At 44.7% G+C, this 27,558-nt stretch overlaps 2 protein-coding genes across 3 annotated transcripts; one reads left to right on the forward strand and one right to left on the reverse strand.

The window, feature by feature from the left end:
• Positions 1–804: 804 nt before the first annotated feature.
• Positions 805–11,234, reverse strand: pcdh20 (protocadherin 20). Of its 2 annotated transcripts, none has more exons than XM_036943361.1 (3): positions 10,687–11,234; positions 4,887–5,080; positions 805–3,538 (listed from the first exon to the last, which is right to left on the reverse strand). In XM_036943361.1, the coding sequence occupies exons 1-3, from the start codon at positions 10,708–10,710 to the stop codon at positions 1,105–1,107; spliced, it is 2,652 nt and encodes an 883-aa protein (XP_036799256.1). In that variant the 5' UTR covers positions 10,711–11,234; the 3' UTR covers positions 805–1,104. The 2 variants fall into 2 exon arrangements, with proteins under 2 accessions (XP_036799256.1, XP_021417446.2); XM_021561771.2 differs by lacking the exon at positions 10,687–11,234 and adding an exon at positions 7,376–7,581 and having other exon boundaries at positions 806–3,538.
• LOC110489162 (regulator of cell cycle RGCC) lies at positions 9,182–18,692 on the forward strand. The gene is made up of 5 exons (XM_036943362.1): positions 9,182–9,374; positions 9,649–9,834; positions 10,723–10,803; positions 14,148–14,210; positions 16,943–18,692. The coding sequence occupies exons 1-5, from the start codon at positions 9,332–9,334 to the stop codon at positions 16,948–16,950; spliced, it is 381 nt and encodes a 126-aa protein (XP_036799257.1). The 5' UTR covers positions 9,182–9,331; the 3' UTR covers positions 16,951–18,692.
• Positions 18,693–27,558: the final 8,866 nt, after the last annotated feature.

The raw sequence follows: 27,558 nt of genomic DNA on the forward strand, positions 1-27,558 counted from the left end.
AACCAAACATAAAGATCTCACTGGGGATTAGGCTAAAGATAATGGAAACCAAACATAAATATCTCACTAGGGATTAGGCTAAAGATAATGGAAACCAAACATAAATATCTCACTAGGGATTAGGCTAAAGATAATGGAAACCAAACATAAAGATCTCACTAGGGATTAGGCTAAAGATAATGGAAACCAAACATAAAGATCTCACTAGGGATTAGGCTAAAGATAATGGAAACCAAACATAAAGATCTCACTAGGGATTAGGCTAAAGATAATGGAAACCAAACATAAAGATCTCACTAGGGATTAGGCTAGTACGTTTTGAATTTGTATCCGTTATTGAAAATCAATGTCTGCCTCTGTTGACAGGTCACATTTATCTAGTTAATGATTTCCTTGAATGTCTCAGATTTCATTCTCACTCACATTTTGATTAGATATCTGTGTCCCAAATATCACCCTATTCCCTATATAGTGCACTACTTTTGACCAGAGCCATTCCAAAAGTAGGGCACTATGTTGGGAATAGGGTGCTATTTGGCATATAAACAAAGTCACACAGTCTTGTCTTTGTTTGCATTACTTTGGGTTAGCTTCTGCTGCTAATTTTAGTCTACAATTTGCTGAAGTAAATTAAATATTAAGCTCACGGCAAATGAAGAAAGAAATGTTCCTTTGTAAATAATTTTTACTAGGCAAGTCAGTTAAGAACAAATCCTTATTTTCAATGACGGACTAGGAACAGTGGGTTAACTGCCTGTTCAGGGGCAGAATGACAGATTTGTGCCTTGTCAGCTCGGGGGTTTGAACTTGCAACCTTCCAGTTACTAGTCCAATGCTCTAACCACTAGGCCACCCTAACATCAATGATGTTCTTTAATTCATCACCTCACCTTAAAGCTGATAAAATGTATATTGGATCGTATCAGACATTTAACCAGAGCGTTTCATCTTAGAATATTGAAAGAGAGAGACTCCTTTGTGTGAAAATAGTGAAAATGTATTTTAATTGTATTTAATTTTAAGCATTTCATGCTTTTAAAAAGGTATACAAGAAACGTCAACAATTCATAATATAGAGTCCAGTCAGAACAAGCCTCTCTCTCGTTATAACTCTTCTCCTAAGAAATATCTCTCCGGAATGCGTAGAGGAATCTGATTCTCCTCATTTATCCCCCTCCTCTGCAGTTGTTCCCCTCTAGATCTCTTCCTCTGTTTCATGTATAAAACAACCGTCGCCAGAAACAGACAGAGCGAGGCCACCATCATGCCCAGGCCTAGCAGCAGGATCAACTGAGCGTGTCTGTCGCAGACGGGCATCTCGGAGGGGGTTTCGGAGGGCGTCTGTGCCAGTCTGTAGGGCAGGGATCTGGGCATGGTGTCCAGATGGCATGGTTCCAAGGTGTCGTTGACCAGCAGATTGACCCAGACGGTGGTGTGGAGGGGCGCTGGTTTCCCACCGTCAGTCACCACGATGAACAGGTGGTGCATCCCCAGGTCCTTACCCATGAGCCTCTGGGCTAAGGTCACGTTACCAGACCGAGCGTCCAGCTGGAAGGGACTGCTGCTACTGTCACCGTGGTGATGGGATGATGGAGAGGTGCCCGGTGGTTCCCGCGCTGCAATGGTGTATGTGATCTCCGAGTTTAACCCTGAGTCCTTGTCGATGGCGTAGATCTTGGTTACCATGGTGCCCGTGGTGGTCCCCGTGGAGATGGTGAGACACGACAGGTTGCTGCTGGGAAGGATGACCTGGGGCTGGTTGTCGTTGACATCCTCGATGAACACTGTTACCCTGGCGACGGAGGTCAGAGGTGACGGGCGTCCGTTGTCGGTGGCGAGCAGATCTAACTCGTAGCGGTCCTGTTTCTCGCGGTCGACATCGGCCATGCAGCGCAGCGTCCCCTGGGCGTTGTCTATGACGAAGGGGCCGACACTGCTGTTCACCACCCTCACCTCCACCTCCCCGTTAAGCCCTGCGTCTATGTCTGACACCCCCACCTTCCCCACCTGGGCCAGAGGAGGTATATTCTCAGGGATGAAGAAGATGAAGTGAGGGGTGATGAAGACAGGAGCGTTATCATTCTGGTCCAGGACGGTGATCGTCACCATCACAGAGGACTCTAATGGAGGAAAGCCGTTATCTCTGGCTACAATTGTCAGTCTGTGAACATCTTGCTGTTCCCTGTCCAGGGGTACAGAAACTGTCAGCTGACCTGTGTTCTGGTCGATTCTATAAAGGGCTATTGCTGCCGCCGTGTGTGATGGTCGATCCAGTTTGTAAGTGACCTGCCCGTTCTCACCGCTGTCTGCATCCTGCGCCCTGACTTTCAGCAGAGACGCCCCAGGGGGGTTATTCTCCTCTATGTCTATCAGATAGTGACTCTGGAGAAACTGTGGAGCATTATCATTCACATCCACCACCCTCACCTGGATCTCTCTCCTGGGGAAGCCCTGAGCTGCAGGCTCTTCAACATCACCACGCATCACTACAGAAACATGATATTCACTCTTCACCTCGTAGTCTAAAGGCTTTGATGTCGACAGGAGGTATTTGCCATTCTGCCGGCTCAAAGAGAACGGCACCTCTCCTTCAATGGAGAGATACGAAGAGCCTCTAACACTACTAGTATCCCCCGGTAGCTCTAGCAAAGCCAAGACAGTGGGGGGCTGGTTTTCCTGCAACACTATCGTCTGGTTTTTATGCTCTGCTATGAACCTGATCTTTATGCCATTCTCCTGGTATGGCGCGGGGAGCAGGGATACGGTTACCTGAGTGTCTGCAGGGGGGCAGTGCGGGCCGCTGGCTAACACTTTCAACACCACCTCCTCTCCCCTGTCACTAACACTGTCACTGTGGCGGTCTCTGAGGTCTCCTCTCAGGCTGATCAGGCCAGTGTGACTGTCCAGACTGAAGAGTTCCCTGGCCCGTTCTGAGACCTTGGGGCTGAGGGAGTAGGTAATGGCAGCGTTGGGGCCCAGGTCTAGGTCTGTGGCTCTGACCCTGGCTACTACTGTGTCTCTGGGTGTGTCCTCTGTAATAACCACCTTCTGGGTGCTGCCCAGGGTAAACTCTGGGCAGTTGTCGTTCACGTCAGTCACTTTTATGAATAACGTTGCTGTGGCGCTTAGTGGGGTAGAACCACAGTCTGTGGCCACTAGAGTCATCTCATGAAGATCCTGCTTCTCGCGGTCTAGTCCTTGTCGCACAACCAAAAAGAAAATGGCCACTTCATCTTCTTCTTCTACTGTCACACTGAAAAACCCACCGGCTCCACCTAGGTGGTACTGCAGCTGTCCGTTACGTCCCATGTCTCTGTCCTCTGCCTGGTCGTCCAATAAGAAACTGGTCCCTACAGCCACATCCTCAGAGACACTCAGATGGATCTCAGTGTTGTCAAAGTGAGGAGCGTGGTCATTGATGTCCTCTACTACTACCATGAACTTCACCAGCTCTGCCTCAGGGCCCACGATGGCGTCGTGTGGGACGATACACTCCTCAGCCTGGAGTTGGTCAGGACACAGGGCCTCTCGGTCCATCCTGCAATAGATAGATGGATAAATTACTGTTACAACATACACTATATATACAAAAGTACGTGGACACCCCTTCAAATTAGTGGAATCGGCTATTTCAGCCACACCCGTTGCTGATAGGTGTGTAAAATCGAACAGACAGCCATGCAATCTCCATGGACAAACATTGGCAGTATAATGGCCCATACTTAAGAGCTCAGTGACTTTAACGTGGCTCCGTAATAGGATGCCACCTTTCCAACAAGTCAGTTAGTCAAATTTCTGCCCAGCTAGAGCTGCCCGGACAACTGAAAGTACTGTTATCGCGGCTGTGGTAGGCCACACAAGCTCACAGAACTGGACCACCGAGTGCTGAAGCGTGTAGGGTGTAAAACTCGTCCGTCCTTGGTTGCAACACTCACTACCGAGTTCGAAACTGCCAGTGGAAGCAACGTCAGCACAATAACGATTATTCGGGAGCTTCATAAAATGGTTTTCCATGGCCGAGCAGCTGCACACAAGCCTAAGATCACCATGCGCAATGCTCACCACCATTGGACTCTGGAGCAGTGGAAACGAGTTCTCTGGAGTGATAAATCACGCTTCACCATCTGGCAGTCCGATGGATGAATCTGGGTTTGGCGAATGCCAGGAGAACGCTACCTGTCCCAATGCATAGTGCCATCTGTAAAGTTTGGTGGAGGAGGAATAATGGTCTGGGGCTGTTTTTCATGGTTTTGGCTAGGCCCCTTAGTGAAGGGAATTCTTAACGCTAGAGTGACATTCTAGATGATTCTGTGCTTCCATCTTTGTGGCAACAGTTTGGAGAAGGCCCTTTCCTGTTTCAGCATGACAACGCCCCTGTGCACAAAGCGAGGTCCATACAGAAATTATTTGTCGAGATTGGTGTGGAAGAACTTGACTGTCCTGCACAGAGTCCTTACCTCAACCCCATCGAAAACCTTTGGGATTAATTGGTACGCCGACTGCGAGCCAGACCTAATCGCCCAACATCAGTGCCCGACTTTACTAATGCTCTTGTGGCTGAAATGTTCCAACATCTAATAGGAAAGCCTTCCCAAAAGAGTGGAGGCTGTTATATCAGCAAAGGGGGGACCAACTCCATATTAATGCCCATGACTTTGGAATGAGATGTTCGACGAGCAGGTGTCCACATACTTCTGGTCACATAGTGTAGATAATTACTTTGCTACAAGTCAAGAGGAAGTGTCTTTATCAGCAACCACTATACATTACAAACATACAGCAATAACAAATGTCAAATAAGTGCAGAAATCCATCCAGTTATGTAAAGAAACAGTCAGAAGGCCTGTAGGCTACCACATCTAGAATGAGTTTCCATAAATAACCACCTGTTGTCGGTGGTGTAGACATCCCCTGTCCCCTGGTCCACCCTGAGGTAGAACTGGGTCAGGAGCTGGTAAAGGGGGGGGAACGTGGACCCGATGGACCCGACCCGGATCCCAGCCTCCTGCTCCTCTGGAACCGAGATCCGAACAGAACCGGAGCACAGGATCTGCCTGAGATGGACCGTGACCAGCACGTTCTAAAGGAGAACATAGAAATGAAAACGTAGGACTTGGAACACTAGAAGACATTGGTGTGAAGTAAACCACTGATATGTACCACGTTCTAAAGGAATAGGGAACTTAAACACTGGAGAAAAATTGTTGTGAGGAGGAAAAACATTAATCTGAGGAAATTATAATCCTTGGAATTTCCCCCTGAAGTAGGCTAGGACGAAAACATCTTCCTTCCTTTAGTGATCTATTATCAACAGTGACATTTCTACCTCAGTGGCTCCTTTAAAACAAGGGACTGTGCCTGAGTCCTAAATATTCCTATTTAGTGCACTACTTCTGACTAGGACCCAGTGCACTACTTCTGACCAGGACCCAGTGCAGTACTTCTGACCAGGACCCAGTGCAGTACTTCTGACCAGGAACCAGTGAACAACTTCTGACCAGGACCCAGTGAACTACTTCTGACCAGGACCCAGTGCAGTACTTCTGACCAGGACCCAGTGCACTACTTCTGACCAGGACCCAGTGCAGTACTTCTGACCAGGACAAAGTGAACAACTTCTGACCAGGACCCAGTGAACAACTTCTGACCAGGACCCAGTGCAGTACTTCTGACCAGGACCCAGTGCACTACTTCTGACCAGGACCCAGTGCAGTAATTCTGACCAGGACCCAGTGAACTACTTCTGACCAGGACCCAGTGAACTACTTCTGACCAGGACCCAGTGCAGTAATTCTGACCAGGACCCAGTGCAGTACTTCTGACCAGGACCCAGTGAACAACTTCTGACCAGGACCCAGTGAACTACTTCTGACCAGGACCCAGTGCAGTACTTCTGACCAGGACCCAGTGCAGTACTTCTGACCAGGACCCAGTGAACTACTTCTGACCAGGACCCAGTGCAGTACTTCTGACCAGGACCCAGTGAACTACTTCTGACCAGGACCCAGTGCAGTACTTCTGACCAGGACCCAGTGCAGTACTTCTGACCAGGACCCAGTGAACTACTTCTGACCAGGACCCAGTGCAGTACTTCTGACCAGGACCCAGTGAACTACTTCTGACCAGGACCCAGTGCAGTACTTCTGACCAGGACCCAGTGCAGTACTTCTGACCAGGACCCAGTGCAGTACTTCTGACCAGGACCCAGTGCAGTACTTCTGACCAGGACCCAGTGCAGTACTTCTGACCAGGACCCAGTGCAGTACTTCTGACCAGGACCCAGTGAACTACTTCTGACCAGGACCCAGTGCACTACTTCTGACCAGGACCCAGTGCAGTAATTCTGACCAGGACCCAGTGAACTACTTCTGACCAGGACCCAGTGCACTACTTCTGACCAGGACCCAGTGCAGTACTTCTGACCAGGACCCAGTGCAGTACTTCTGACCAGGACCCAGTGAACTACTTCTGACCAGGACCCAGTGAACTACTTCTGACCAGGACCCTGTGCAGTACTTCTGACCAGGACCCAGTGAACTACTTCTGACCAGGACCCAGTGCAGTACTGCTGACCAGGACCCAGTGAACTACTTCTGTGCACTATTTAGGGAATTAGGGTGGCATTGGGGACAAATCCTGTGTGTGCAGCAGTCCTGTAATATAATCTGATGCATCTCAACCCCCATCCACTTACTATTCAAACCTACTGCACCATGACTAATGACAAAACATGCTTGTGGAATTATAAAGAATAATTATTAAAAAAAGCACTTAACGAAACACATGCAGAGAATTTACATTACAATTGACATATTTACATGACGATGTTCCATATTAAATAATAGTGAATAATAGCTGTCCTCTAGCATTATTCTTTATACACCCAAGGAGTGTAAAGAGGGGCTTCTTTTTCATGTGCTCCCAGTCACAACAGTAATCCATTAACTCAAGGACTTTGTGACTTTTTTTCTCAACAATATCCCACAACCCGTGACCTATCACCCATATACTAGCTCCCTGTGATATGAGAGCTACCAAAACAAGGACCAAGTAATGATCAACAATAATACCATGCTGCCAGAGTAACTAAATAAACAGGCTACGAATGAATGTAGTCAAAGATAACACTGTCATATTGCCTTCTGTTAGCTTCCAGAGAACACTATTAATCAGTCTGTGTCAATGCATGAACGAGAAGATGTAGTCACAGATACTGCACTCATATTGACCTATGGTCAATGACCTTTGGCGAACTAATATTTATTAGACAATTACATAGATACAAGATATGATATGACAGATGATATGACAGATAAATTGCCGTACAGTGATTCAGTAATTAAGCGATAAGGAAATGTTCTAATGATTGACTGACCTGAAGGAGTACAGCCCAGTTCATATTTTCATCCGTCCCATGGCCCGTAGCCTACACACATGACACCTGTCTGGGTTTCCTCTGCCTCCACTTCTGCTAAGAGTAGGAAGACTGGGGCTGGAGGTAGCTGTACCTGTAGCCTACCTGGATACTGTTAATACCGTCTCCTCCTCTCCCACCCCTCCCACCTGTCACTCTGCCAGACTAGTGTAGGGAGGAAGACTGGGGCTGGAGGTGGGTGTTGTACACCTACTGCCTTATTTGGGCACTGCTATGCTAACACACACCTGCTGCCCCTCCCACTACTGTAACTTAATGAGCTGATTGGACAGTTTGCAGCAGCAAATTAGAACAACTGGTTAGTCAGTATTCTTTGCACTACAGGTAACTGAATAACCTGATTTGACAGTATTCTTTAACTTCTTCCTGTACCCTTTATCTCTGGTTTAGTGGTTTGAGGAATTGACCAATTGAAAGTAAAATGATTATGTAAATGGTTGTGGTGAAAGAAACATGACATACAAAAGGTTCTTCTCTGTAACCGTGGTAACATACTTACTGTTAATCAGGATGAGAAACGAGTCAGTTTGAGGACAGCTGTTCCACCACAAAGTTCCAATTCCACCTGTGTCAACTGTGGCCACAAATGGCAAGTGATCACTGTGGTCTCAGAGTGCTTCTCCAATTCTAGTATTGTCCAACTCAGTATAGAAATATGACTTAAAAGAGCTATAATATTTCCTCCCCAGAGGTGTAGGCATGACACCAGTAAGTCAGTCAGTAGGACAGAGGTCTACGTTGGCAGTGACATAAATTGTAGTGTTTTATTCACAATTCTTGAGTGACCCCTGTTGGTTGGTTGGAGTAGTTTCATGTGACTTTACAACAATGGGCCTTCTACAGTGAATATGCAGTACCAGGAAAAACGGTTCCAGGCTGTGTAAGGGCTATTTGACCAAGGAGAGTGATGGAGTGCTGCATCAGATGACCTGGCCTCCACAATCACCCGACCTCAACCCAATTGAGATGGTTTGGGATGAGTTGGACCCCAGAGTGAACGAAAAGCAGCCAAAAAGTGCTCAGCATTTGTGGGAACTCCTTCATGACTGTTGGAAAAGCATTCCTCATGAAGCTGGTGGAGAGAATGCCAAGAGTGTGCAACGCTGTCATCAAGGCAAAGGGTGGCTACTTTGAAGAATTTCAAATATAAAATGTATTTTATTTGTTTAACATTTTTTGTTTACTGCAAGATTCCATATGTGTTATTTCATAGTTTTGATGTCTTCACTATTATTCTACAATGTATAACTATTAAAAATAAAGAAAAACCCTTGAATGAGTAAGTGTGTCCAAACATTTGACAGTTACTGTAGTTTGGGGTTAATTTTCAAAAATAATGATAAAAACGAACTTCATGAATTGGATTTTACAGTGAGGTTTTGTTAATAAAGGTTATTTCCTGGGAAACAGTAGTAGGATAGCCAGATTGGCTGTTTATAATAGAAACAGTAGGCATACAATTTACTACATAATGGTTGAACTCATAGACAAAATCTTTTTGCAAAATCTAATTATTCCATTCGTCAATTTCCTTTAAACTCTATACTGAATTGGCAGCATAGAGAGGATTTCTGTGACGCATGGAAAACCCATCAGAAAAATGTCTCCGAGTTGCATAAGACTCTATTTTGGGGTTTCTGAGACTGTTCCGTTCATTCGTTTACGTTTGTTTTTCTCCTCGCCCTTTACTGTTACTTTCGAGACGCCCACTCACTACTGTAACCACAGAAGCCGCGCACGCAGTGATCTGATTGGGTGCTGCAGAGCGCGTCCCGTTGTGAGTAGAGTCTAAGGAGGCTTTATAAACAGAAGACCCCATGTGTCCACTTCAAACTTAACTTCTTGAACAGTTCAAGTATTCTAGTAGTCATCGACGCATTATTCCCGCTTTTCAGAATGTCTACAGAAAACTTCAGAATGCCCACAGACAACTTTTCAGGTGGGTTCTGAGTGTTGGCTTGATGTGACATGTTTATCACTAGGCTATTGATTATTGCAGCGTTTTTTTCTTGTATTTTAGTCCTGCTGGTGTAGATTTTTAATGTGGATCGATTTCAAATAGCCTGATTTTGTTTGGTAGCGGTTATTTCGTTTTTGACGTTAATAACGTTTATTAATAGGCTAATTAAAATACATGTATAAAGTTATTATATTTAATCACTAATTGAATTATTCTCACTCTAACTAAAACCATATTCGAAATCCCCTATCAGACTTGGAGCTGGAGCTAACTGATCTACTCCAGGAGTTCGCGGATGTGGTTGAGGAGTTGAGCGAGCCTTCACAAAGCGTCCCGTACGAATACGAGCGGCTCCTGTCTGAAGCCAAACGGCGCACCGGGCTAGGGGACGACGGCTCAGTGGTCAGCGACAGCGGCGTGGAGGACAATAGTGACTGCAGTGAGTAGCCTTTAGGTCTAAACCTTTATGGTCGTTGTTATGTGTCCATTACATACGTGGAAGAGGGCGCGTGTTGTTTATGCGTGAACGGTGACTCAGATGAGGTATAGCGGGTGAATACGCACGTGGGCAGCGACGGTCAACCCACACTTGATAGTTTTCACTGGTGACATCATCGGCTCATGAACATGCATCAACTTTACATGAAAATAGAGAGTAACATTAAAATAGAAAGTAACACAATAACACCATTTCAACTAATGCATGTTTGCTCTATTACATGGAATGGATGTGCATGACTGTCTGTGGATGAAGAGTTGCATTAGCTTATTTAGCACATCATTCATTCTGAAAGTTATATTCAACATTAGCTGTCAGAATAGTCCTCTGTAGCTCAGTGGGTAGAGCATGGAGCTTGCAATTGTAACGGCCGTTGGTGGAAGAAGGTGAGGACCAAAACGCAGCGTGGTAGTGTTCGTCATTTTAATGGTGAAGCTGAACACTAAACAACAAAAGAACAACCGAAACAGCTCCGTCAGGTGCAAAACAGAAAATAACTACCCACAACCCATAGTGGGAAAAGGCTACCTAAGTATGGTTCTCAATCAGAGACAACGATAGACAGCTGCCTCTGATTGAGAACCACACACGGCCAAACACAGAAATCCAGAACATAGAAAATGAACATAGAATGCCCACCCTAGTCACACCCTGGCCTACCAAAATAGAGAATAAAAGCCTCTCTATGGCCAGGGCGTGACAGCAATGCCAGGTAGGCATCCAATACTGTAAGTTGCTTTGAATAAAAGTGTCTACTAGATGGTAAATATTAGTTGTTCCACATGGTCTAACCTTGTCTGTCCCTCTCTTGCTCATCCCTTCCTCCAGGCAGTGAGGTGTCTCTGGGTAACAGTTGGAACACCAGCGAAGAAGAGCTCCACACTGCAGGCATAACAGTGACGCCCAAAGGTAAGAGACTAATACCACTACATCTCAACCCATCAGTTGACCATCTAAACTAGCTCTGAGCTATCTGACCAGCTAGAGTCATAGTAGCACAGTATTTTCTGGTCCTCAAGCACCTCCAACAGTAGACATTTAGTCAACTAATTATCAAGCCCTCAATGAGTTGAATGAGGGGTGTTTGTCAAGAGCTACAATGAAACAGCTTCCTGTTGGGGATACTGGAGGACCAGGGTTGAGAAACACTGCAGTAGGAGATCATTATCAGTCCATTCAATATTACTTTTACACAGATAATTAGTGCATTACCATCGATCACCATTGAGTTGAGTTTACACAACAAAGCTGGGCTGCTGTGCTACAGCCTGTCTCCTGCAGGGCTATTGAGCGTCATCTGGGGGTTGGGGAGTGGGGTTCATGGTTGGTATAGGTGTGTGTTGGGGGTTTAGGGTTGGTGTAGGTGTGTGGTGGGGGTTTATGGTTGGTATAGGTGTGTGGTGGGGGTTTAGGGTTGGTATAGGTGTGTGGTGGGGGTTTATGGTTGGTATAGGTGTGTGGTGGGGGTTTAGGGTTTAGGGTTGGTATAGGTGTGTGGTGGGGGTTTAGGGTTGGTGTAGGTGTGTGGTGGGGGTTTAGGGTTGGTGTAGGTGTGTGGTGGGGGTTTAGGGTTGGTATAGGTGTGTGGTGGGGGTTTAGGGTTGGTATAGGTGTGTGGTGGGGGTTTAGGGTTGGTATAGGTGTGTGGTGGGGGTTTAGGGTTTAGGGTTGGTATAGGTGTGTGGTGGGGGTTTATGGTTGCAATAGGTGTGTGGTGGGGGTTTAGGGTTGGTGTAGGTGTGTGGTGGGGGTTTAGGGTTGGTATAGGTGTGTGGTGGGGGTTTAGGGTTTAGGGTTGGTATAGGTGTGTGGTGGGGGTTTAGGGTTTAGGGTTGGTATAGGTGTGTGGTGGGGGTTTAGGGTTTAGGGTTGGTATAGGTGTGTGGTGGGGGAGAGTAGAGTGTCTGGAGGGGAGGAGAGAGTGTCTGGAGGGGAGGGGAGAGTGTCTGGAGGGGAGGGGAGAGTGTCTGGAGGGGAGGGGAGAGTGTCTGGAGGGGAGGGGAGAGTGTCTGGAGGGGAGGGGAGAGTGTCTGGAGGGGAGGGGAGAGTGTCTGGAGGGGAGGGGAGAGTGTCTGGAGGGGAGAGTGTCTGGAGGGGAAGACAGAGAGAGTGTCTGGAGGGGAGAAAAGAGTGTCTGGAGGGGAGAGGAGAGTGTCTGGAGGGGAGAGGAGAGTGTCTGGAGGGGAGGAGCGTGTGGTTTGATGAGAGGAAAGAGTGGTTTGACGGGAGGAGAGAGTGGTTTGAGGAGAGGAGAGAGTGGATTGAGGGAGTGTCTGGAGGAGAGAGTGGTTTGAGGAGAGAGTGGTTTGAGGAAAGGAGGGAGTGGTTTGAGGAGAGAGTGGTTTGAGGGGAGAGAGTGGTTTGAGGAGAGGAGAGAGTGGTTTGAGGGAGTGGTGAGAGGAGAGAGTGGTTTGAGGAGAGGAGAGAGTGGTTTGAGGGGAGGAGAGAGTGGTTTGAGGGGAGGAGAGAGTGGTTTGAGGGGAGGAGCGAGTGTGTGGAGGGGAGGGGAGAGTGTCTGGAGGGGAGGGGAGAGTGTCTGGAGGGGAAGACAGAGAGAGTGTCTGGAGGGGAAGACAGAGAGAGTGTCTGGAGGGGAAGACAGAGAGAGTGTCTGGAGGGGAAGACAGAGAGAGTGTCTGGAGGGGAAGACAGAGAGAGTGTCTGGAGGGGAAGAGAGAGTGTCTGGAGGGGAAGAGAGAGTGTCTGGAGGGGAAGAGAGAGTGTCTGGAGGGGAGAGGAGAGTTTCTGGATGGGAGAGGAGAGTGTCTGGAGGAGAGTGTCTGGAGGGGAGAGGAGAGTGTCTGGAGGGGAGGAGCGAGTGGTTTGATGAGAGGAAAGAGTGGTTTGACGGGAGGAGAGAGTGGTTTGAGGAGAGGAGAGAGTGGATTGAGGGAGTGGTTTGAGGGGAGGAGAGAGTGGTTTGAGGGGAGAGAGTGGTTTGAGGGGAGGAGAGAGTGGTTTGAGGGGAGGAGAGAGTGTCTGGAGGGGAGGAGCGAGTGGTTTGAGGGGAGGAGAGAGTGTCTGGAGGGGAGGAGCGAGTGGTTTGATGAGAGGAGCGAGTGGTTTGAGGAGAGGAGCGAGTGGTTTGAGGAGAGGAGAGAGTGGTTTGAGGAAAGGAGAGAGTGGTTTGAGGGAGTGGTTTGAGGGAGTGGTTTGAGGGAGTGGTTTGAGGGGAGGAGAGTGGTTTGAGGGGAGGAGAGAGTGGTTTGAGGGGAGGAGAGAGTGGTTTGAGGGGAGGAGAGAGTGGTTTGAGGGAGTGGTTTGAGGAGAGAGTGGTTTGAGGAGAGGAGATAGTGGTTTGAGGGAGTGGTTTGAGGAGAGGAGAGAGTGGTTTGAGGGGAGGAGAGCATGGTTTGAGGGGAGGAGAGTGGTTTGAGGAGAGGAGAGAGTGGTTTGAGGGGAGGAGAGAGGAGTTGGGGGGAGGTAGAAGCAGCTGTGTGTGGCTGGGTGAAAGAGTCTACATTATCTAATGTAGATGAAGGAATAATGGTAAGACCACAGAGTGCTGGTTGAGGGGCACCAGTCTGTCTGTCTCCATTATACTGGCACACATTGCATTACTTAAGACATGAATAGCACTACTTAAGGCATGCATTAGACATACATAACACTTCTTAAGACATACATTGCAATACTTAAGACATACATAACACTACTTAAGACATACATTAGACAAACATAACACTACTTAAGACATACATTAGACATACATAACACTACTTAAGACATACATTAGACATACATAACACTACTTAAGACATACATTAGACATACATAACACTACTTAAGACATACATTAGACATACATAACACGACTTAAGACATGCATTAGACATACATAGCATTACATAAAGCATTCATAAGCCATACATAAGTTAAATATAACACTGTAAGATCCATGTCGGTCAGTCTGAGGTGTGCTGCAGGCGTCTCACTGGCTCAGTGTAGTTTTACATTATAGGCTGTTTAAGATGTGATTTTTTTATAAAGCCAGCTGAATAAGAGTCTGTGCATTTTATTTTCTATCTTGGTTAAACCAGGGGTTGTGTCCTGACTCCTTCATTGTGTTCCAAATGGTACCCTATTTCCTATATAGTCCACTACATTTAACCAGGGCCCTAAGGGCTCTAGGGAATAGGGTGCAATTTGGGATGCAGTTTCTTCTTATATAATCTGCTGAATCTCTCCACAGAAATGTTCCTTTCAACCACTCTCTTTTTCTCCTTCTCACATGCTCTCCTTTTTGTCTGCAGCCAGAATGGGAGACACAGGAGACCTACAGAGATTCATCGACAGTTTGGACCGGGAACTTGCTGGTATGCATCTTAAAACAAAACAAAAATTCAGCACAACCTGACAATGGCATTTTATCCCATGAATCTAGTGTTTCAATCTCCTTATATTCCATTAGTCTAGTGTTTCAATCTCCTTATATTCCATTAGTTTAGTGTTTCAATGCCATTATATCCCATGAATCTAGTGTTTCAATCTCTTTATATCCCATTAGTCTAGTGTTTCAATCTCCTTATATCCCATGAATCTAGTGTTTCAATCTCTTTATATCCCATTAGTCTAGTGTTTCAATCTCTTTATATTCCATGAATCTAGTGTTTCAATCTCTTTATATCCCATGAATCTAGTGTTTCAATCTCTTTATATCCCATGAATCTAGTGTTTCAATCTCTTTATATCCCATGAAACTAGTGTTTCAATCTCCTTATATTCCATTTGTCTAGTGTTTCAATCTCTTTATATTCCACTAGTCTAGTGTTTCAATCTCTTTATATTCCACTAGTCTAGTGTTTCAATCTCTTTATATCCCATGAATCTAGTGTTTCAATCTCTTTATATTCCATTAGTCTAGTGTTTCAATCTCCTTATATTCCATTAGTCTAGTGTTTCAATCTCTTTATATTCCATTAGTCTAGTGTTTCAATCTCTTTATATTCCATTAGTCTAGTGTTTCAATCTCTTTATTTTCCATTAGTCTAGTGTTTCAATCTCCTTATATTCCATTAATCTAGTGTTTCAATCTCTTTATATTCCATTAGTCTAGTGTTTCAATCTCTTTATATTCCCTTAGTCTAGTGTTTCAATCTCTTTATATTCCATTAGTCTAGTGTTTCAATCTCTTTATATTCCATTAGTCTAGTGTTTCAATCTCTTTATATTCCATTAGTCTAGTGTTTCAATCTCCTTTATATTCCATGAATCTAGTGTTTCAATCTCTTTATATCCCATGAATCTAGTGTTTCAATCTCTTTATATCCCATGAATCTAGTGTTTCAATCTCTTTATATCCCATGAAACTAGTGTTTCAATCTCCTTATATTCCATTTGTCTAGTGTTTCAATCTCTTTATATTCCACTAGTCTAGTGTTTCAATCTCTTTATATTCCACTAGTCTAGTCTTTCAATCTCCTTATATCCCATGAATCTAGTGTTTCAATCTCTTTATATTCCATTAGTCTAGTGTTTCAATCTCCTTATATTCCATTAGTCTAGTGTTTCTATGCCAGCTGAGCTCAGTATATCATGAGGTCTATTTTCTATTGCCGTCCCCTCACAGTTAAACCTACAACCTGGCCTCAGTGGCCTGCACTATTTACTGCTGGTTAGGCCTTTAATATAATTCATTCCCCTTTTCATTGAGATGCTAACATGTCGAGCGGCTAGTAGCCTACAAGCCGCATAGTGCACTGCTTTTGACCAGAGCCCTATGGGGTAGTACATCCCTAAAGGGAATAGGGTGCCATTTGGAAATCACAGCTCCCCTAGTGTCATCCCTGCAGTATCCAGCTGAATCCCATATCTCCTCTAGTGTCATCCCTGCAGTATCCAGCTGAATCCCATATCTCCTCTAGTGTCATCCCTGCAGTGTCCAGCTGAATCCCATATCTCCTCTAGTGTCATCCCTGCAGTATCCAGCTGAATCCCATATCTCCCCTAGTGTCATCCCTGCAGTATCCAGCTGAATCCCATATCTCCTCTAGTGTCATCCCTGCAGTGTCCAGCTGAATCCCATATCTCCTCTAGTGTCATCCCTGCAGTATCCAGCTGAATCCCATATCTCCTCTAGTGTCATCCCTGCAGTATCCAGCTGAATCCCATATCTCCCCTAGTGTCATCCCTGCAGTATCCAGCTGAATCCCATATCTCCTCTAGTGTCATCCCTGCAGTATCCAGCTGAATCCCATATCTCCTCTAGTGTCATCCCTGCAGTATCCAGCTGAATCCCATATCTCCTCTAGTGTCATCCCTGCAGTATCCAGCTGAATCCCATATCTCCTCTAGTGTCATCCCTGCAGTATCCAGCTGAATCCCATATCTCCTCTAGTGTCATCCCTGCAGTATCCAGCTGAATCCCATATCTCCTCTAGTGTCATCCCTGCAGTATCCAGCTGAATCACAGAGCTCCCCTAGTGTCTATATGCAGTATCCAGCTGAATCCCATATCTCCTCTAGTGTCATCCCTGCAGTATCCAGCTGAATCACAGAGCTCCCCTAGTGTCTGTATGCAGTATCCCACTGAATCAGAGCTCCCCTAGTGTCTATGCAGTATCCCGCTGAATCACAGACCTCCCCTAGTGTCTGTATGCAGTATCCCGCTAAATCACTGCTCCCCTAGTGTCTATATGTAGTATCCCGCTGAATCACAGCTCCCCTAGTGTCTATATGCAGTATCCCGCTAAATCACTGCTCCCCTAGTGTCTATATGTAGTATCCCGCTGAATTACAGCTCCCCTAGTGTCTATATGCAGTATCCCACTGAATCACAGCTCCCCTAGTGTCTATATGTAGTATCCCGCTGAATCACAGCTCCCCTAGTGTCTATATGTAGTATCCAGCTAAATCACAGGTCTATGTCTGCAAGGTTGAGGTGGGCTATCTACACACCCTCCAGTGATAGTAGTCTATAGTACATGACTATCACTGATACCACTATCAGCAGAGAAGCAGTGCTGTTTCAGAGAACACACAGAGACGTAGACATGCGCACACACATAACTGTACCTGACTGCTGCATGCTAATGACTGTGTCTGACAGATATGTGAACGGAAAGAGACGGAGAGATGTAGACGGAGAAAGACGGAGACGGAGAGAGAGACGGAGAAGGCGAGAGAGCTGCTGAGACCACGTGGAAAGAGAAGAGAGAACAGGCTGCATGGATGGCTACTGCTGAACACACACACACACACACACACAGATCTTAAATAGCACAGTTTTGTCCTGTTGTGTTCGGAGAAAGCCAGCTCTCTCCTGGTCCCTCTGGGGAAAAAAAGGTTAAAATATGAGGAATTAAAAGAGCATCATGTTCCAATATCTAGAACACCACTGGACCTGAGGTGGTAGACTACATCCCTTCCCTCAGACTGGTGACATATTCACACCTAAATCATGCTGTCTTATAGTCATCGTGTCTCTCTTCAACAGGAGAACATGATGTGTCTCTCTTCAACAGGAGAACACGAACGTGTCTCTCTTCAACATGAGAACAGGAACGTGTCTCTCTTCAACAGGAGAACACGATCGTGTCTCTCTTCGACAGGAGAACATGATCGTGTCTCTCTTCAACAGGAGAACATGATGTCTCTCTTCAACAGGAGAACACGAACGTGTCTCTCCAACAGGAGAACACGAACGTGTCTCTCTTCAACAGGAGAACACGATCGTGTCTCTCTTCAACAGGAGAACACGATCGTGTCTCTCTTCAACAGGAGAACATGATCGTGTCTCTCTTCAACAGGAGAACATGATCGTGCCTCTCTTCAACAGGAGAACATGATCGTGTCTCTCTTCAACAGGAGAACATGATCGTGCCTCTCTTCAACAGGAGAACATGATCGTGTCTCTCTTCAACAGGAGAACATGATCGTGTCTCTCTTCGACAGGAGAACATGATCGTGTCTCTCTTCAACAGGAGAACATGATCGTGTCTCTCTTCAACAGGAGAACATGAACGTGCCTCTCTTCGACAGGAGAACATGATCGTGTCTCTCTTCGACAGGAGAACATGATCGTGTCTCTCTTCGACAGGAGAACATGAACGTGCCTCTCTTCGACAGGAGAACATGATCGTGTCTCTCTTCGACAGGAGAACATGATCGTGTCTCTCTTCGACAGGAGAACATGATCGTGTCTCTCTTCGACAGGAGAACATGATCGTGTCTCTCTTCGACAGGAGAACATGATCGTGTCTCTCTTCGACAGGAGAACATGAACGTGTCTCTCTTCGACAGGAGAACATGAACGTGCCTCTCTTCAACAGGAGAACATGAACGTGCCTCTCTTCGACAGGAGAACATGAACGTGTCTCTCTTCGACAGGAGAACATGAATGTGTCTCTCTTCGACAGGAGAACATGAACGTGTCTCTCTTCGACAGGAGAACATGAACGTGTCTCTCTTCGACAGGAGAACATGAATGTGTCTCTCTTCGACAGGAGAACATGAACGTGTCTCTCTTCGACAGGAGAACATGAATGGTTGCCATTTAATATGCAGATATGAAGGAAACCAATCAATGGGGGAAGCAGTAGAGACTCCACAGTATCTTGTGATCAGTAAGTGGCAACCTGCTGTTTCCTGATGGAAGGCCTTATAATAGTGAAACCCATTGTTATCACAACCCAATGTGTTGGAACCTCCCCATGTACAGTAATTGTGAAAATGCTCTGTTTTATATTGTAAAGTGCAAAGTGATGTACAGTATTATATTATACTATACTACAAACAGATCAGTCCCTAACCTGATGATTATAAGGATTTTTGTACAAAGGAATAAAGATACATATTTAAAAAAATGTTTGCTCTCTTTTCAAGTTATTTAAAAGCAAATAAAGAGTCTAGAAGCATGGAGTAAGCTATCAATGATATCACATGATAAGAATAATGATGCTATTGGATCGGATTTAAATAGCACTTTTCTCAAAACCCTTTACATTGTTTGGGGGGGCATCAGCTATGTCACCGAGGAGATATGAGTGAATATGTTGAATTGATCAAATATTTAGGAAAATACGAGGATTAACAGTTAGCAAAACTGTTACGTACGCCTCTTGGAGGAGGGAACGCAACATCCTGATACATCTCAGCTCCCCGTGGAGGGAAAAGGTATGTGATCGTAGGCAAGGGGAAGGATGACAGATGCAGAGAAAACGACAGTTTACAGGAAATGCCTTCTTCCCTAACACGGTAAAGTGGGGAAAACGGGCTGGATGGAACCAAAGTAAAAATGAAAGAGTCCCCTATCCTACCTTACCTGCCTTCCCACTACTTACCTAATTTATAGCACCACCTGGCGAGCTAACCAAATACAGGGGGTGGTCTGCCCAGGTCTTAACTAGTGTGCATAGACATTAAATATGACGGGTGATGTATGCCCGCAGGCCTCTTGCCTAAACACTCCCAAGGTGCATCCCCCCCCTGGGAACAAATGAAACAGAATAATGACCAAGACTTTAAGAGAAACATTACATTAACAAAAAACACCAAGTCCTATTCACATACACATACCTCTGAAGGAGTGGCTACAAAATAATACCAACAAACTTTCACTGACTTACAACCAACACAGGACATTAAAAGAAGCTGTCTTTCTGACAAAGGAACACGGGCTTTAATCAAGCTGGAGAAGGAGTTGGTATTGAAGAGCCAGCTGTATCCCCTGACGACAGGAAGGGGTTGTTTATTGTGCTATTACTGAACCTACGGTACTGGTACATACTGAACTGTTCATCACCTTCCTTTAGCTTTTCCATTGCATCATGGGTTATGTTCACAGTAAGAAGGTTTCCCCCTATGGAAGGGACGGCAGGACATTCTAAACAGTATGTTCTCTGTGTGTTCAGGGTTCATTTAAGACACTTTGTCCATGGGAGGGACTTCTGAACCCTTGCCAACACGACTCAACCCCACCTGACCACAACAAGACTTAGCACTTGAGAGAGTAGTGTGTGTGTGTGTGTGTGTGTGTAGGGAGGGGGAGCAGACGCAGGAAATGTGGGGGTTGAGAGAGAAATAGAGAGAGAAACGCCAAAACAATAGTCACCAATAGAGGAGTGTGTCCCTGTCCCCGAGCTGCCTGTCTGCTCCAGCCAGATAAAGGAGATGTACTGACTGATTGAGGCCACAGCGGCGCAGGGAGGACAAACCTGGGTTGTATCCAAAATGGCACCCTATCCTCTATATAGTACACTACTTCTGACTGGGCCCATAGGTATCTGGTCAAAGTAGTGCACTATGTAGGGCATAGGGTACCATTTAGGACACAGCACATACTATTGTTTTACCAGGTAGCGGTGTAGCTAACATACTAACACCAAATTTGGCCTGGCATCAACACTGGAGATTGTCTGGAACTTCCCCTTGAAGTTTGGGTTTTAGGATTGATGAGGCAGTTTCCTGTACAGGGTGGTGTCGGGGTGAGAGCCATCTAGAAAGGAAGAGCCACAATGACGAGGAAAACAATGCAGTCAGTGGTCAGGTTCAGATTGAAACTGAAAAGGCTGTGGCCCTTCTCACTTCACTATTCCCAAAATTGTGTCAGGGATTACTTCAGCATTTAATTTGTTTTTGTCACTAGTTATTCTCAATGGGGATACCCCGCCCCACTGTGTGACAATAGATTTCTCAAAGAGCATATGAGGAGAAATGCACATCAAATTTTCATTAGCGGGCCTCCCGGGTGGCGCAGTGGTTAAGGGCGCTGTACTGCAGCGCCAGCTGTGCCATCAGTGACTCTGGGTTTGCGCCCAGGCTCTGTCGTAACCGGCCGCGAGGCCCGCGAGGTCCGTGGGGCGACGCACAGTTGGCCTCGCATCGTCCGGGTTAGGGAGGACCTAGCCAGTAGGGATGTCCTTGTCTCATCGCGCACCAGCGACTCCTGTGGCGGGCCGGGCGCAGTGCACACTAACCAAGGTTGCCAGGTGCACAGTGTTTCCTCCGACACATTGGTGCGGCTGGCTTCCGGGTTGGATGCGCGCTGTGTTAAGAAGCAGTGCGGCTTGGTTGGGTTGTGTATCGGAGGACGCATGACTTTCAACCTTGGTCTCTCCCGAGCCCGTACGAGAGTTGTAGCGATGAGACAAGATAGTAGCTACTAAAACAATTGGATACCACGAAATTGGGGAGAAAAAGGGGTAAAATTCAACAACAAAAAAATTTCATTAGCGAGCTGGGCCAGATAAAATAAAAAACAGGCTAATAAAAATGGTATTCACAATCACATGCTCCAATACATACCTTGTCTTGGGAGGATGTGAGAGTGGAGGACCAACATGACTTAATCCCAATCACATCTCCACTCCCTACCTCTATCGGTGTCAGAAACCATCTGTGCTTACCTGCAGTGATCTGTGTTATAGTATCGTTGCATTAGCAACATCACTCTGTTGTCTGATGGCAGTGTTGTTATCATGAGCAACTCCCAGAAAATTACCTTCAATATGATGCGAACGTAATGTATTACATTCATCAAGTAAGGCTGCCCCGTGTTGTCTCCATGCTAATTGGTCTCCTTGAACTGTTTGTGGGTGATGATTGGCTGTCTGTGAAAGTCAAGGGTCATGTCATCTATGGTTCACTTTGTTAATCTAAATGACAGAGAGTAATGATGTAGAGAGTCAGTCTACTAGACAGGAACATTATTGCATAGTTCATCCATATTATCTTTTCATTTTGCTAGGAAAGGATGTATAGTTCCAGTAGTTAGCTACACCGCTACATGGTAAAACAGTAGTGTATAGTTCCAGTAGTTAGCTACACCGCTACATGGTAAAACAGTAGTATGTAGGTCCAGTAGTTAGCTACATGGTAAAACAGTAGTGTATAGTTCCAGTAGTTAGCTACACCGCTACATGGTAAAACAGTAGTGTGTAATTCCAGTAGTTAGCTACACCGCTACATGGTAAAAAAGTAGTGTGTAATTCCAGTAGTTAGCTACACCGCTACATGGTAAAAAAGTAGTGTATAGTTCCAGTAGTTAGCTACATGGTAAAACAGTAGTGTATAGTTCCAGTAGTTAGCTACACCGCTACATGGTAAAACAGTAGTGTATAGTTCCAGTAGTTAGCTACACCGCTACATGGTAAAACAGTAGTGTGTAGTTCAAGTAGTTAGCTACACCGCTACATGGGAAAAACTTAGCAACTACTCAAAACACTACCTAGATTTGAATTTAGTTAAACTACCACCAATCTACTGCAAAATGTAGTAAAATGACTAGTTGAACTACATGTAGTGCACTACTCCCCAACACTGCAAACCCAACAGGGCTGATGCAAATGAAAATGGTCAGGCTGATACAAGTGAAAAGGGAGAGATAGACAGGCCTTCCACAGTAGTACTAAACACACGGTAATACAAAGTTACACAAAGATACAGAAACATTACCGGTAGGTGAATTTAGGTTGTTTACTTTTAATGTGCACATTAACCTAATAAAGATAAAATATCCTTCAGTAAACCACTGCCCCTTTTCGAAATACATTCCCCAAATAACCAATAGAATCGTAACTGAGAGGAGAGAAGACATTGGGGACTGGGGAGAATACCAGACATAGTTAACTACAGAACAGTAGGACGCAGTGTCCTGTCTGCCATCTGCGTCGTTCCACCTCAAAAAACACAAGAAAGAGGATTTTGACACCCACCATCTCGGATAATCTTGTTGAAATATAAATTGATCTCTGAGAAATTAAGCTAATTGATTGTACCAAAACTGGCCATTTTAATTGATAGGATTGAGATAATATTCAATAAATATAGTGCCCAACATCTGATTTGAACCAAACTTCTTCCTACCAATGAGTAATGTATTAAATGTCACCCAAGCCACCCGCCTCAGTGATCTGTTGTTGCTGGAGAGCTGAGGGCTGAAGGGTCACATAGAGATGATAAAGGAGAACTTGACCCCAGATATATAACACTTGTGGGACAATATGAGATCATTTTTGTTTAGAAAAGATAGGGAAGTATCGGGAGGTAGTCTTTTTATAGCTTCATATGATGAGGACCTCACATGCTTTTTCTATTGTTTTTAATTAAGTGAAAAATTCAATGTCACATTCAAGGTTAATTCTTATGGCTGCAGGGGCAGTATTGAGTAGCTTGGATGAAAGGTGCCCATAGGTGCCCAGAGTAAACGGCCTGCTCCTCAGTCTCAGTTGCTAATATATGCATATTATTATTAGTATTGGATAGAAAAGACTGAAGTTTCTAAAACTGTTTGAATGATGTCTGTGAGTATAACAGAACTCATGTGGCAGGCAAAAACCTGAGAAGATATCGAAACAGGAAGTGAGAAATCTGAGGTTGGTATATTTTCAACACAGGCCCAATTTAATTCACATTGGGATATGAATGAAGTTGCACTTCCTAGGACTTCCACTAGATGTCAACCGTCTTTAGAAACTTGAATGATGCTTCTGCTGTGTTGTGGGACTGAATAAGAGCTGAATGAGTCAATTTACTGGCAGAGAGACATTTCCTGGTCACGCGCATTCCAAATGATATCGACTTGCGTTCCATTCCTCCTCAAGACATTCCTCCATTCCTCCTCAAGACAACAAAGAAATATCTGGTTGGAACTTTATTGAAGATTTATGATAAAAACATCTAATGATTGATTCTATACTTTGACCTGTAATATAACTTTTTAAAGTTTTTGTCCAAAGTTTTTGTCCAAAAGCATGAGCGTTTGGATATGTGTACCTAACGCTAACAAAAGCAGCTACTTGGACATAAATAACAGACATTATCGAACAAATCAAGCATTTATTGTGGAACTGCGATTCCTGGGAGTGCATTCTGATGAAGATCATCAAATGTAAGGGAATATTTATCATGTAATTTCTGGTGTAATTTCTGTTGACTGCAACATGGCGGCTAATTTGATACATTTTCTGAGCAACGTCGCAGATTATTGCATGGTTTGCTTTTTCCGTAAAGTTTTTTTGAAATCTGACACAGCGGTTGCATTAAGGAGAAGTGGATCTATAATTCCATGACTCCAACATGGCGGCTATAACTTGTATTATCATCTCATTTATGATGACTATTTATGTTGAATCGATGTGGCTATTTATTTTATATAAATATGAACTTTATCAAACAAAACATACATGTATTGTGTAACATGAAGTCCCGTGAGTGTCATCTGATGAAGATCATCAAAGGTTAGTGATTCATTTTATCTCTATTTGTGCATTTTGTGACTCCTCTCTTTGGCTGGAAAAATGGATGTGTTTTTCTGTGGCTTGGTGGTGACCTAACATAATCGTTTGTGGTGCTTTCGTCTTAAAGCCTATTTGAAATCAGACACTGTGGTGGGATTAACAACAAGATTACCTTTAAAACGGTATAAGATACATGTATGTTTAAGGAATTTTAATTATGAGATTTCTGTTGATTTGAATTTGGCGCCCTGCACTTTCACTGGCTGTTGTCATATCATCCCGTTAACGGGATTGCAGCCCTAAGAAGTTTAAAACAATTCCTTTTACACCATTGAAGTGAACTGTAAGATTGAGACATGTCCCACTTTAGAAGAACTTGCATGTTCCCTTTTAAAATGTAAAAATATCTGTCAAAAGCGATGAATGAAAAGAATGCAGTCATTATCCACACTTCTTATTTTATTTGAGGTACTTTTTACCAGTTTTTCTCCCCAATTGGTAGTTACAGTCTTGTCCCATCGCTGCAACTCCCGTACGGACTCGGGAGAGGCGAAGGTTGAGAGCCATGCATCCCCCGAAACATGACCCCGCCAAGCCGCACTACTTCTCAAAATATTGCTCGCTTAACCCGGGAGCCAGCCGCACCAATGTGTCAGAGGAAACACCATACAACTGGCAACCGTGCCAGTGTGCATGCGGAGTCGCTAGAGCGCGATGGGACAATGACATCCTGGCCGGCCAAACTCTCCCCTAACCCGGAGGACCTGGCCAATTGTACGCCGCCTCTTGGGTCTCCCGGTCACAGATGGCTGCATCACAGCCCGGGATCGAACCTATATTTGTAGTGATGCCGCTAGCACTGCGATGCAATGCCTTAAACTGCTGCGCCACTCGGGAGGCCTATGAGCCACCCTTCTGAGAGAAAAACAGACACAGATTCCCTTTAAAATTCCCATGGTCAACACAACAAGGCACATCACCATGGGGAACACAGGAAATCATTTTGCCTTCTATTTCTATGTAAAATGATACCTGGTCCTGCTATTTCCTGCTGAGCTTTGTGTCTCAGTCTACATCCTGTTGTGTGTGAAAGGAAACCATTGGAATTTTTCTCCAAGATATTCATTTCAATGGAATGTGAATGGCTTCTCCCTCTACAGACTTCCAATGAGGCATTACTTCATTGGTGACTTTGACTTTTTTGACAGCATACTCTAGCTTTCCACCATTGAAAACCATTAATATAATTGCAATAATCTCTTTGCAGACTGAACATTTGCTCTGAAGTTTTCTGCCACCACACATTACGCTACTTTCCCCTTATTTCTATCAGGCATTTCTAGGACATCATTATTCTAATAAAACGATTAGATTCAAGAAAGGACTTATGCCAGATTCAAAATGTAAGGAGCCCCCTGCACAGATGTTCTTGTTAAAATCATAGAGATCCATCATGGATTAAATAGTTAGGAGAAATGTGTGAAGTTCTGCTTGTTTAACTTTGTCAGGAGCAGGAAATGATGTCAGACGTTGTTGACATGTCTGTGTGCACACTCTTAAAGGGAATACATTACAATTTAAAGGTCCACTGCAGCCATTTTTATCTCAATATCAAATCATTTATGGGTAACAATTAAATACTGTACTGTGATTGTTTTCAATTAAAATGGCCAAAAATAAACTAAAATAACTTCTTAGCAAAGAGCGATTTCTCAAGCAAGAATTTTACTAGGATTATCTGGGAGTGGTCTGAGCGGGGAGTGGAAAACTGAAAATGAGCTGTTATTGGCAGAGAAGTTTGGAACTCTCTTTCTTATTGGTCTATTAACTAATTTACCTCATGGTGATGTCACCACGGAAGGCCAATACTCCACCCCACCAAAACATGCTGGCATTTCAGGTGGTCTTTTCAAACAGCTCTTACACTAAAATGGTCTTATAATCATTTACACAATTTCTCAGTATCATTCCAACCTGATAGTGTCACATTTCTGACTGCACTGGGCCATTCACTGAAAAAAACTTCAACCAGAGTCTACAGTACTATCACTCCTCCTTTCCTCCCACCAGTAGACTGATCTATGAAAGCCGATGGTAGACTGCCATCTGATGGTCAAACAGCCGATGCAGCCCTGAGATATTCAGATGGACATGCTATGGTTTCTAACAGCTTTACGGAACACAATGTTCTACAACACCAATTAAATGGTTCTGGAAGTGAAACTGATTAGTTCTAGAACTAGAAGTTAATAAATGTGTTCTAAAATAAATGTAAGAACTAGAATGGAATGTTCTAAAAGTGGAATGATTAGCTGTAGAACTGGTTTGTCTTGACAGGGTACAGACATTCTACCAACAAACCAGTGTTATTTACAGAATGAGGACCTCTTCGCCTTTCCCCTCCACACACGCCAAGGACCATAGAACATCAGACTGACTCTGTGTTGTGAAATAAATTACTTCTAAGTGCTCTGCTAGCTATTAAAACACAAGTGCAGTTTCATAGCTAATTTCATGCTATTGAACACATTTTGCCATGGGGCAGAGAGGGAAATGTGCAGTTTTAAAGCTCATCTCAAGCTATTCTACACATTTTGCCATGAGGTTGAGACAGAATTGAGCATCTTTAAAGCTAATTAAAGGTGTTGACTGTGATAAAGGCACTGGATTATGAGCTGTCTTGTTTGCTAAATTAACAAATTAAGTAGGCTGTGGCATGGTGCAAATAGCCATAGAAGCACAGTGATGTCTCATTGAGGTCATATTCGTGGCTTATTGGGAGTGTGGCTCTCAGTTAGTTATTTTTGGCAACCCATCGCACGAGAGTGAATGTCAATCCAGTTGATCTGTTCTGTTATATTTCAACAAACGCGATTAAGTGACGAGTTTCAGAAGAAAGTACTTTGTTTCTGGCCATTTTGAGCCTGATATCGAACCCACAAATGCTGATGCTCGAGATACTCAGCTAGTCGAAAGAAGGCCAGTTTTAATGCTTCTTTAATCAGAACAACAGTTTTCAGCTGTACTAACATAATTGCAAAAGGGTTTTGGATTGATCAATTAATTAGCCTTTTCAAACAATAAACTTGGATTTTCTAACACAACGTGCCATTGGAACATAGGAGTGATTGGTGGGCTTGGCTCCCCAGTGGGTGGGCCTGGCTCCCCAGTGGGCGGGCCTGGATCCCCATGCCTACGCCCTGTATTGTACTGAGCTGGTTCAGTTGCCAGGTGTAGTTGTCCTACTTGACTGAGTGATACTCCATAGAGATTTGTATCTGTACTCATACAAGCAGCCTGGGGTGCTTCCCAAATGGCACCCTATTCCCTATATAGGGAATATAGTGCCATTTGGGACAAAGGTTGGGAGTGTATAGGAGTGTGTCTCCATGGCCCCAGTGATTTCTCCAGGCCATCCATCTCACAGAGGCCACATCATTACGGAGAAGACAGCTAGGCCGCTAGAGTCTGAGCTAAAATGATTGTG

The sequence above is a fragment of the Oncorhynchus mykiss genome, chromosome 14 (genome assembly GCF_013265735.2).
Source record: "Oncorhynchus mykiss isolate Arlee chromosome 14, USDA_OmykA_1.1, whole genome shotgun sequence".
Classification (NCBI taxonomy): domain Eukaryota; kingdom Metazoa; phylum Chordata; class Actinopteri; order Salmoniformes; family Salmonidae; genus Oncorhynchus; species Oncorhynchus mykiss.

Coding starts and splice junctions, on each gene's coding strand:
- LOC110489162 (XM_036943362.1), top strand. CDS start 9,332: ATGTCTACAGAAAACTTCAGAATGCCCACAGACAACTTTTCAG. Junction 9,375..9,648: donor GCCCACAGACAACTTTTCAG/GTGGGTTCTGAG, acceptor ATCCCCTATCAG/ACTTGGAGCTGGAGCTAACT. Junction 10,804..14,147: donor CATAACAGTGACGCCCAAAG/GTAAGAGACTAA, acceptor TTTTGTCTGCAG/CCAGAATGGGAGACACAGGA.
- pcdh20 (XM_036943361.1), bottom strand. CDS start 10,710: ATGAGCAAGAGAGGGACAGACAAG. Junction 5,081..10,686: donor GCAAGAGAGGGACAGACAAG/GTTAGACCATGT, acceptor GTTCTCCTTTAG/AACGTGCTGGTCACGGTCCA. Junction 3,539..4,886: donor GTCTACACCACCGACAACAG/GTGGTTATTTAT, acceptor TATCTATTGCAG/GATGGACCGAGAGGCCCTGT.